General features: G+C 40.3%; 1 protein-coding gene across 1 annotated transcript in view; it reads left to right on the top strand.

The window, feature by feature from the left end:
• Nucleotides 1-10,785, top strand: part of LOC117456516 (scavenger receptor cysteine-rich type 1 protein M130-like) — a 46,748-nt gene extending 35,963 nt beyond the window's left edge. The window contains exon 6 of the mRNA XM_071205077.1: nucleotides 10,634-10,785. Coding sequence (XP_071061178.1) covers nucleotides 10,634-10,785 — 152 coding nt within the window. The remainder of the gene's footprint in view (nucleotides 1-10,633) is intronic.
• Nucleotides 10,786-12,118: the final 1,333 nt, after the last annotated feature.

Raw genomic sequence — 12,118 nt, 5'->3', positions numbered from 1 at the left:
CCATTGTTGTGGTTTCTGTGTTGCCGTAGCAGCCGAACTGACCAGGAAGTAGGCCTACTAAATGAAAAGTATTGCGAGATCTCGCAAAGGGGTTTTGCGATATTTTTTAATTATTATTATTGTTCTTCTCCATGTCCCCTAGGGGTCTCCGTACAATGGAAGATGTCTAGCTGGGGCACTTAGACAATGTTTAGCTAGAAGATGCTTAGCAGGTGTATCACTCCTGTTCAGTCGTCCAATCATTTAGGCTCTTCCAGCTGCTATAAATGTATGTCCCAGGTAGCCACTCACTACCATTTATTCTGCACATGTCCTTATAATCACTTTTTGGCACAAGATTCATTCAGAAATCAATCATTGTACTGGAGTCTAAAATCCACTTTTATTGGGAATATTTTATTTTTTTGGGCTTTTACATTCAATAGCCACCAACTTGAAACTAAACACGTATTTGGAATTCTGACTGTAGCTGCAAAAACGCAATAACCTGGTAAAATACAATACATTAAATATTTTTTATGGAAATAATCACCTTTTCCATGAGGCTTCAGAAAAATCAATTAGAGGAAACGTGAAAAAAGTGGCAGCAATATATTCCAGAGATGACCATGTGGGATAATGTGCAACGAGTGAGTCATTAATGAAACAAGAACAGCCGACAGCAAGGGATCTTGATACTTGAACATTATCCCTTACATATTGTGAAATGAGGCCAGATATTGTCAAAGATTATTGTTCTCGTAATATATGGCCTTAATGTTGTCTTTTTCTGGTTACCAGGCTGATTGTTTCTCACAAATCTTGTTTTTTTAATGGTTTGTGGAAGCAGTAATGGTCAACTCAACAAGTGTGGCAATATCGATGTGTTTCCCCTCCAGTTCTCTGCGCCAGTCCAAAAACTAAATAGGGACTAATTGTATTGGTTTAATAATCACCTACACTAGTGGAACGTTATTTGAATTTGTCCTCATCGCCCCTTAGGAAGAAACTTTTACCATGAAAGAACGAAGCTTAGAAAATGACTCTTGGAGGATCTAACACCACCAACCCTCTCTTTGTAGACGGGATAGATTGAGTTTTGTTCTGTATGACCCAGTGCAGCAGTCCATTATGGAGTTCCTTTGTTTTTCCATGACAAGGTTAAAATAACCGAGTGCCTCCATGCTGTGCTGCACTGATTACCTTGAGCTATTACTGCCAGCTCCCATTCATCCCTTCTATGTATCACTGCATCCATTGTGTGACACAAACCAGGGACAGAGAGGAATTTACTCACTTTCTCGCTGTCAGGTAAATGTCAATGTCGACGTGTCAGTTTCTGCGTGAACAGGAAAAATGTGATATTTTCAGATCGATGGCTCTCGAGCCCCGAGGCGGTGAAGATTTCTTTAAATGTAATCATTCAGTTCAAATATGAACGATAGCACTGCAAATATATTTGAGAGGAGACCTCTCCTGACCCCTGCTTCTTCTGCAGGCAGCTCATGGCAGATGTACCCTATAAACCTTGCTGACAATTCACCAGCGAGGGCTTTCAGGATTGTAAAGGAGTTTAACTAAACAAATACATCACCTCTAGAGGCCACATCTTTCTTCAAGGAGATTTGTGAGAGGGATGAGCCTCTGTGGAAGGAAGTAAAGGCAATGAATGAGACCGAGGTGTCTGGTTGTGACTGCACGGTGATCTGATAGCTACTGAGGGCGTCCTGTGACTTCACACGAAATCACACATTTCATCTTTTACAGCGATCAATGGGTCACTCGCTGTTGAAGTGTCCTTGAGCAATAGTTGGAAAAAACTAAGCCTTGCTGCCAGGCGCCTTTGCCCCTCCAGTATGCATGACCCTTTATTGAGTACTGCATACAAATAAAGTCTTTATTATGCTTTGCAAAGTGCTATGAAACCTCTGGATATAAATACATTATAATTAATCACTTTGCCAGAGACTAACTCTAATACATTCAAATTAAAGAGCCACAATGCTTGCATGATATCAGCCACCTGGTGCCTGAAAACAGTAGTTATTTGAAAAGCATAAAAGAACAGTAGTGTAATCTGTTCTCACATAAACAGCATACATATTCAAATGTATTTCCTGTTGAAGACTTTGAGCAAAAGTTTAAAAGTTTGCAAAAGCGCTCCTGAGCAGCAAGTTAGCTTAGCACAAAGACTGGAGACGGGGAAGGAGACTGCCTTCCAGTGCCACCAAAACCCAGCCTGGTCTCCCAGAAATGACAATACCATTTAACGAAACTGTTCGAGGGAACGAGGTTGGGATCCTGGTCAAACAAATATAGGACTTTCACTCAGGGGACTGCTGTCCAATGGTTGTGTGAAACCGAAAAAGTACGGATACAACTTTAAAAACGTAACAAACATACAGTCTGTTTTTTGCCTTTTTTGGGGGGGTGGTTCCCTTTCCTGTATGTTTTATATACGTTTTGTGGATCTAAAGGGTCTGAAAATGCTGTTGCAGCACATGCAGTAGGAGAAATAGAAAGACCCTTTTGAACACAAAAGCAGGTAAATACGTCACAGTGGATGCACAAAATACAAATATAAACCTGAAAATAACCATAATGTAATCTATAAAAAAAAAAGACGTTATTTTATGAGCTTTATGTCGCAGACTAGAACTTGGTAATAAAAAGTTCTGATGCAATCTCCAGAGATGTCAGGTTGCCAAGAATTGCTAATAATATTTAATGGACAAAGGCCGACATGAGTGGAATCAGTATACTTACATTTGGAAAAGAGGGAGAATATGTATAATTTAGTCATCGTATGTAGTCTTCAGCATAATCCAACACAAGTGACAGCACGGTAATATGTTACACTAAATCTCCATGTGTCGGCCCCTTTAATGGGGTATTAATATGAAGTAACAGAGCCAAGAATAAAGCCAATCTGAGCTGATCATTTGGAAGCAGATGAAAACACCTTGACATTATTTCTTTCCACAATAACACCTCTATGTCATCTTTTATGTTATTTATGACTATACAGGCACAAAAGATGTTTCCTTTGGGAATTTGCTTTGTGATTTTCTCCTCCTTGTATCTTTTCTATGCCTCTTCCAGATAAATGTGTTTCATTTTGGTTGCAAAAGCCGTTATAGGAAGCTCTACATCGATCTTCCTCGAATGGTTCTTCTCAGGTAAACAAAACTGCCTGCTTTTGTCTTAACGTGGGCATTTTGTAGAAGAAATATCTCGTAACTTTAATTTCCAACCCTCTGTGTTCACATAATTATTTCTACATCTTCACTTTTTTTTCGGTGGGGTTAGTCAAGTCTGTATCTGCTTTTACCATTTGTTCTTCAAAAGCCGACGTTGGTCGGGCAGCTGAATTGTAGAGCTATAATTGCAGGTATTATAGACAAGAATAAAAGTGTCATAATGCTTGGGTTTTGATTGATCCAGTTGTTGGAGGTGGTTCAAAATGATTGCTTAGGCACTTCAGTCTTGCTTATACAACGTAGCATTGCATATATGAAAAGATGTACCAGATCGAGATGAGCCGACACACTCAATGTACTTGTTCAAAAGATTCTAGTTGTATAAGAAGAACATTTGTAATAGTTGAAGGCCTTGATCGTAACACTTCCAATGTGGCAGATTAACTTCACTTTCAGCTCATCATTAATTGACTTCAGACTTCGCTCTGAGGACTCCTGAATAAAGACTTATCAGGCTCTAACATTACTGTTCATCTGATAAGTGATAAAACACAGTATCCATCTTCAATCACACCTTGCTTCCACTCTTATCGATTTCTGCTTGGGAACGGGAATTGGATCTTCCCAAACCAATCACTAGAAACCAACACATCCAACTGAATGTAGACACTGATGTGGGGTCATGACAACATACTGGTTTTGCACTGGTTTTAAGCAATGATGTTGGCAGGTATAGAAAAAACATGCTATCTATATAAAGTATGATTAACAGGAGCTTGGGAACTGCTTAGCCCCGTCTGTTGATGTTGGTTAGCTCTGGGTATACAAAGGTCTAGACCCAGACAACGTTTGTGTTGGAAGGAAGCCTTAAAGGTCCCATGTCATGGCCATTTCTACTGATCATAATTCCATTGTTGAGGTCTACTAGAATAGATGTAGATTGTTCAATTTTCCAAACTCACAAACTTTCTCATACAGCATCTCTGTAAAGTCCTAAACGGCTTGTTGGAGCTCCTGCCCCCCCCCCCTCCCTATGAGCCCACTGTGCTCTGATGTGTGTTTATGTGTTACAATGGCGTTTGTTAGCAACCAGAAAATGAGCTGCAGCTGAGAAAAGATTGAGTGTGTGTGAGGAAGTCCGCGGATTGGTCCAAACGTAACGGGTCCGCGCACGTAACGGCTACGTCACTATACCCAATACGTCACTGTACCCAGGAAGAAAAAGAGAAATCCTCAACGAGGCGTTCTGGGGCAGCATAGACAGGTCTTTTCTGTGTTAGAGTTTTTCTCGCTACAGGGTGTACTTTGAGGGTTTGTGCATGAAAAGCTACATAACACACAAAGGGGCGGTTAATAACCGGAAAAGCATGACATGGGACCTTTAACAAAACACACACAACATGTTGGTTGCATTCTTTTTTTCAAGGCCATTACCAAACCTTATGTTGTGCATTTGGATACAGGGACAGGGACAAAATAACAACATGTAAATGTGTGAAACATTTATTCAGCACTTGTAAATGAACCGGGGGGTTAGTTTTGCAGATAGCTTATACTGTAGGTTGAATATTGTGAATGTAAGCCATGAGTAAGCATTACGTAAGAGATAATGTCATTGGTGTTTTGTAATGTTGAATCAACTCATCCAATGTAATTCTTACGGTAAAAGTGTTTACGTTGCGCAAACTACGGCATATTTTCAAACTACGGCATATTTTCAAACTCGACTTTTATATTCAAATATACAATATGCAGTTTGACACTAAATTACATGTTTATTTTTTGCCTTAACATTGCAGGGTTGTGATGTTATCATGATGACAAAAAATATGACAGACACAAATACGAACACCTGGCAAAGTACCCAAACCTTTTTCTGTGGTATTCCCGCTACAGTCGGCGTCTCACCCTGCATCACAAGGTGGAAACAACACCAGCTTTGATTGTGTGGCTGGTAATGAACCAATTCTGCATTGTTGAATCTTACATTGTTGTACTGTTTCTTAGCGGGTTGTTTTAAAGCACCCTTTCAGCAGATGATGAGAGATACCTCATACAAGCTGGTGTAGCATGCAGATATCTTGCCGCTCTGTTTCCACTGAGTCCAGGCTGTGCCGCTCTGCTGGGCTGGCACACACTCCTGTGATCCATCATTACCAGCCACAGGCGATGCAGAGTCACCTCAGCCCAGCGCTTCTCTGCAGGCCGTCTGCTAATTAGGAGGAGCGGAGAGCTGTGAAGTGGCTGCGGTGTAATAACATACAAGCTATGCATGCCCAACATGGAGCAGTAATATTTTAGATTTATCTCAGAGAGGGGATGTTTAAGTATGCTGTTATATCAAAAGTTGTGTCCTAGAATGAGGCAACTTCCAATAAAAAACAACAAAATTAAAATGTCATCTTAAAGACATGATGCACATTTTTGAGTCAAACTTTGAATGCCACAGATATACAAACGAAGAACAGTAGAGCTGACAACTTTTACTCTTGGATTTGATTCAATCATGTTTACCTCCATATTTGTCAAGTCTCAATGTTGTAAATCAATAGAATCCTGGGAGAAAAGTACTTGCTGCCAGCACTTCTTCTCTTAATTTACCAGTCTTCAGAACTTTGGTATGGTGGCAGACAGAGTAAAAGCAAAAGTACCACAACGTTCCAAAACACTTACATAAGGCGAAACAAGATGCACATTAAAAACGATGTAAATATCAAAACACAAACACATGCCGATGAAGAAACATCTTCACCAACATGAGGAAACATGCGCATGGTTTACTAAAAGCGTTTGAAACGTGCAAAAACTGAGTTTTGTCCGTTTATTTGGAAGGACTAAGTACCCCTTGTGGGTTACAGCATTATGTGAAATAATATCTGAAGGAATCATGCAATCACATGAATTTGAATTAAAATAAACCGATAAAACTTTAGGTACGTTTCCAGTTACCATTGACCATCATTATAAACCATGAACGTCAACGAGCGCTCCTCCGGTCCCAGCTGTGTGCATCACTTTGTAGTGTTCCAGTTTCCTTTTTAAAAAATGTTGCAGCATTTTTTCATTTGCAGTGTTTGCAGCGTTTTGTTTATGCAGAGGTTTTAGTTGCACATGTTTCGTGAAGTTGGCGAAGATGTTTCTTCATTTGTGTTTTGGCACATTTGGGTTTTTATATTTGGGTTATTTTTGAAAGCGTGTTTGCACCTGTCGGCCACATTACTTTAGAAACTGAGTAATGAGGCGTGTGGCGTAGTGGGTTGTCCGTAGGTGTTCAGATCAGGGGGGCACAGGTTCAAACCCCACTGCAGTCAGCATGTCATTGTGTCGAGACACTTCACTCCAAATTGCTCCTGTGGGGATTGTCCACAGTATTGAGTATGTACGTCGCTTTGGATAAAAGTGTCTAACAAGTGACATGTAATGTAATTAAGCAAGATTTACATGACAAAAACAATACTATCTCAACATTCTCAAATGTATTTATCTATGAATGATCTACTGCTATAGTATGAGCTACATCAACAAAATAAGTTTCTCTAAGGCAGTGGTTCTCAAACTTTTTCTGTCAGGCCCCCCCTTTGGAGAAAAAAAAAAGTCGGGCCCCCCCAAATACAAATAGTCAGGCTCAGTGGCGGCGCCAGAGATTTATTTTGGGGGTGCTTGACGTTTCATAGAGAGTGCTCAAACATTTAGGGTTTCCCATTAATGTACCGGGCGCTACAGAGGAATGTTCTACTGCAACACTCCCCACGCATATACACAGTGTACCCGCGACTGTTACAATGAAGGCTCAATATCAGCTCACGGCATATCGGTGTAAGCAGGGGTAAAGTGCTATATTTACAGGTGGTGTGCGGACCTCACATAGGGGGGTCCGGGGGCAAGCTCCCCCGGGAAGATTTATTTTTAAATATTGAAGTTAAAAGCATCAATCTGGTGCACTTTGAGAGCAACATGAAGAGATCTGTGGATACATCTCTCAACACAGAACTGTAAACAGATTTACTATTTCTTTATGGATATTTTACAAATCACTGCCCTTTTAAACTTTATAAATGTTTTAATGTCATATAGTATTTCATACCTGTTTTTAATTTATTCTCTTATTTTTTTATAACTATAATGATCATATAAACGTGTGCCTCGGAAATAATTGTTTACATTAATGGTGACCAAAACGTTTGAGACCCACTGAGATAACACTGAGAGAGTCCTTTAGCTCACTGAGTCTCTCAGTCTGACAGGAGAGGACTCTCCTCCACTTTGTTGTTAGCGTAGCTCGCTAGCACCAGAACATCAACGATCTCCGGTACCGGTGCGCTCTCTCTCTCTCTCGCTTGCGCACACACACACACAAAATGGCTCGTTCCACACACACAGAGCCGAGCTTTAATGAAACACAGAGACCCAGACGTAATAGTACTGTACTGTATCATATTATTTTCGATTCAATAATTTTTCGAAATATGATTTTTTTTTTTTTTTTTTTAATAACCATTTTTCCTCCTGGTTTCTCGCGCCCTGCCCCCCCTGTCATGCCACTGCGCCCCCCTGGGAGGGGGCGCGCCCCCCACTTTGAGAACCACTGCTCTAAGGTAACATGCATTTGTGTACACAATGCTGCTGCTGAAGTTCAGGATGAAGTGGATCCTAATTGGTCGTCTTCTGTTTGATGTGAGCTCTAGTGACATAACACTGGGCTCCTGACAACATCAAGAAGATTGTGTTGCAGTTCCAGTATGAGCTTGTGTAGGAACATCACCGCTTGGGGGCTGCACTTCACAAAAAACATGGCCAAATGAATGTGGACGTGTGAACTTTACATCCATATGTGATTGCTGAACATGTACGGCTGCAGGGATTTTCCTCTATTGCTCCCATTGTGGGTGATAAGGCTCTCACGCAATGTTCCAGTTCATCTCTTAAGGTGTTGGAGGGGGTTGAGGACTCTGTGCAGACCAGTCCAACACCAACCTGGGAAAGTGTTTGTATGATATAAAGGAATGGTTTTACGGACCTTTGTGCTTTAATGCATGTACAACAGGAAAGTGTTCCCGGTGCCTCAAATGAGACGCACGATATTGTCCAAAATATAATTGTATACAATAGTATTAGTTCATCTTCACTGGAACGAAGAGGGTCATACCATGGAAAACAGAGACAAAAGAGCATGATGTGTGTTTTAATAGAATGATTTTTGAACATGAAAGAAATAAGAAAACATATAAAACAAATGAAACTTGCTTTAAATTCTTACAGAAGAAATCCTTTTAAAAATAAACATTTCAGAATTGTAGCTATTTCAGCACACAATCAGTAATGTTTATATAAAAATAAGCTGAATTCATAATTAACTCTCAGTTATGAATCTTGAAGGGAAAATCATTTTGTTTCTCAACTGATGCGCTTGTTATATTTGGGTCAAACTTACATCAACACTCCGCATCTCAATAGTTTATTTGTGTTACTGTCTTTGCGTCCTGAAATCGCTCGTAACATTATTAGATGTTTCAATTTAGATTTGGTCAGTCTTCCTCACGCTGCATTACATGACAGTTATTTTCAAAAGGCCACCAGCTTTATTGAAAAGTATCTGTTTCTCTTTCACACAGATCTACCCAGAGGGCGATCAGATATCTGTCGGAAGTCAGGCCAGACGTTGTGTGTGTGCCCCCCCCCTCCCTTCAATGACCCTATTAGGCCGGGATCATAACCCACCAGCGCAGGACCCCCCCCCCCATTTACCCAGCAAAGACACATGAGCTGATGAGGCCTTCATCAGATCAATTTGCCCATGCATGAAGTGATTTTATTTTACCAGTCTGTTCCAGTTTCTTAAATCCCTACTTCAGCTTGAAATGCCTAAAATCAAGAGGCTAATATTTAAAAGCTGGATTATTTAAAGATCTTTTCATTCAAAGGACTAAAAGGTTTAATTGCTGTGTGGATAATTAATCACTTTGCCGGAGACTAACTCTAATAGCTACTTTAGAAATGTCAATTCTTGCTGAGATGATTTCTGCTTTTGTTCACAGGTCCCATATACTGTACAGCGCTCTATCAAACGGGGGATAAAACCTAGGCGCTGGCCACAAAGAACTCAATACATTTGACTTTCTTTAGCAATTTTCCTTTCTGTCTTTATTCCTCTCCTCAAATCTAATCTCGCCTCCTACAGTTTTAGAAATAAGCTAATTTCAGGCTGGCAAAATTGAGTTATGAGAATGGGAGTGAGTGGATTGATTGAAAGGGCAATACGGGCCGATCAATGAGCAGATGATTGTGGACCTTCAGCCCCACAGTGAGAGACTCCCTGAGGCGGGTTTGGCTTCCATATGGATGCCATCCTTTCGTCTAGTCTTTGGGGCGGTCACATCCTATGTGGTGTGACAAAAGAGTGGTGCAGGAATGAGTCCTAAACCCAGAGAGTAGTTAGCATTTTTGCACTTCCGGGCTCCCTCGTCTGGAAGTCAATCATTTTTTGAACGTGTTAGATGCATGAGGCAAGGTCTGTGGTAAAACACAAGCCGACAGATTTTCACAGTTCGTTTTCTGACATTAAATTCGACAAAAAATACCCCACTTGTGAATTTGTTAAGCTTTTTAAGTGTCTTTAAATATGCTAACGACCTCACGGCAAACGTTAGCCACCTATAGCTTAGCGGAGTTGACGTGAAATGAGATATAGTTTGTTTGTTTGTAACGTTATCTATTCAATCCTTGCAATAGCATTCACGCAGGGTTGGAGGGGTACCTTTCAGAAAGTATTATATTACAATTAAAAAAAAATCCATTACATGAACAAATAATTTATTAGTGAAAAAAAGAAAAATCAGGCAGTACGTCTAATTAAAATAAATAAATTGATCTTGATTTAAAATGTATTTGAACATTGTAATCCTGCTAGTGATACCCATTTTTTTAAAAATGCATCACTAACCTGATTACAACTTTGTTTATGTAACTGTTTTGTATCTTGATAACCTAACCGCTTTACATATCATTCGCAAACCTGCATTCACGCACAATTACAACATCACTGCACCATTTCGAGGGCAAAACTAAGGTATGAAACATTCCCTTCATGACTTAGATATACACTTTGTATATAAAGACTACACAAAGGGTCACATGACCCCCCCACCACCACTCTCTATGAACGCCACTGGTATAAATGTACAAATATGGAGGGCACCAACCCCCTCCTACATAGCTAGCATTCCAGTGTCAGCAGCCCTCTGTTCCAGTGACTTTAAGCAGGGCAGGCTCCACGGGTCACAGACATTACTTACCTACACGCAGGGAGACATCGCTATGAAAACACTGATGGAGATGGAGAGAAGTCTATCCTCTGTGAAACACATGAGGTGTGTGTGTGGCTGTCTTCGTGTGAGCATACCCACACTCTCAGGCTTTTGTGTGCAAGTGTGAGTTTGTGTATTTGTGTTCTCAAGGTTATGTATACAAAAAGAGTTCAACCAGGTGCCACACAAGTGCGGATTGGACAGGAATAAGTCGGACCTCCCAGGACTTTCTGGCTGTTGGTCGGCCTGTCATCGTGCATCTTCCTCACACCGCTCCTCCCTCAACCCCTGTTTCACCTTAATTTGTATATTTTTCACCACCGCCAAATCTTTTATAAGACGCTGTTCTTTCTTCTGACCTCGACATCCTGAACAGAGCGGCCAGCCGGGACGGTTCACGCTGGAGTTTTAGACAGAGTGATGAAGAAGGAGAGACAGAGGAATAAACCGCTCCCTTGGGGGAAGAGATAAACATTTACTTTTCCATGAGGGTAGGGCGGTAACATTACATGCAGGAGGGAAAGAAAACATAGGGGAAAGTAAAACGAACTCAGTGGGATAGTGGGGGGCGAAGAAGAGATGGATAGAATAGGAAGTACATGACTCATCTAAAGCACCATGTATTCCAATAACAATGGCTGACCTGTGTCGTTTTTCCCTTTAAGAACCCTGAAAACTACAGGAGATGGGATTGCACAATGTTAAGTGACCATAACCCCGACAGGCATTGATCTGCAGCGGTTACCAGAACCCACTGTGGGCTTCGAGGAAAGAAGGAGAAGCCTTGCAAGCTGTAATTAGTTTTAAATTGAAATAGCGGCCCAGTCTGATCTCTGAGAAATTGCATTTGTAGGAAAAAGGTTGCAATGTTTGCATCAACAACTCTAGAATCTAAACCTTGAGCAGGTGCAGCCTTACTTTTCCCCTGACCAACCTCCTAAAAAATTGCATTCCAAACCATTTAAAACCTACATTTCATTTTGTGAGAAACTTCCTGTTGACATACGGTCAGTTTCAAATAAACGGGAAGCGAATTGAAAAAATGAAAAACGAAGCTAAAATGCAACAAATTATTAAAATAGGTTTAAATAATAAAGATACATTATTGATACCAAGATAATCATTATGGCTGCATACTCAAATCTCACAATGTAAAACTACAATCTATTTAGGTTGTAGGTAGGAAGGAAGTGATAATGAGTGTGAAGATTGTTTTGCTCATTAGGTGTTTGCGAGTTTAAGATCTATAAAAAATAACTGATGACAGCCATAGAAATTGCCATCTTGTTTTTCTGGAAACAAAAGTTGTAGGTGGTAAAAATGTAGTTATCTTTCACCAACTTAAACACACTAACAGCCGCAAGAAAAACTAAACCCTTTGTGGCTCAGTTTGTGACCCGCAACATGTAATCGAGACTCCAAACTAGTGATGTAAATGTGAATTGTAAATCTGTAACCCTGTAAGGTGTCCTTGGGTGTTATGAAAGGCGCCGCCCAAAATAAATGTATTATTATTATTATTATTATTATTATTATTATGTGTCGGCTCCCTTCAAAGAGCCATAATTCCCATCACTACTCCAAACCCAAGAGACTGTTAACACATGAAAACATAAATATATTTAAAATAATTAA

Source organism: Pseudochaenichthys georgianus, chromosome 12, assembly GCF_902827115.2.
Source record: "Pseudochaenichthys georgianus chromosome 12, fPseGeo1.2, whole genome shotgun sequence".
In the NCBI taxonomy this organism is placed as follows: domain Eukaryota; kingdom Metazoa; phylum Chordata; class Actinopteri; order Perciformes; family Channichthyidae; genus Pseudochaenichthys; species Pseudochaenichthys georgianus.
Note: the sequence above shows the minus strand (reverse complement) of the source record. Positions and strands in the feature narration are given on the sequence as shown.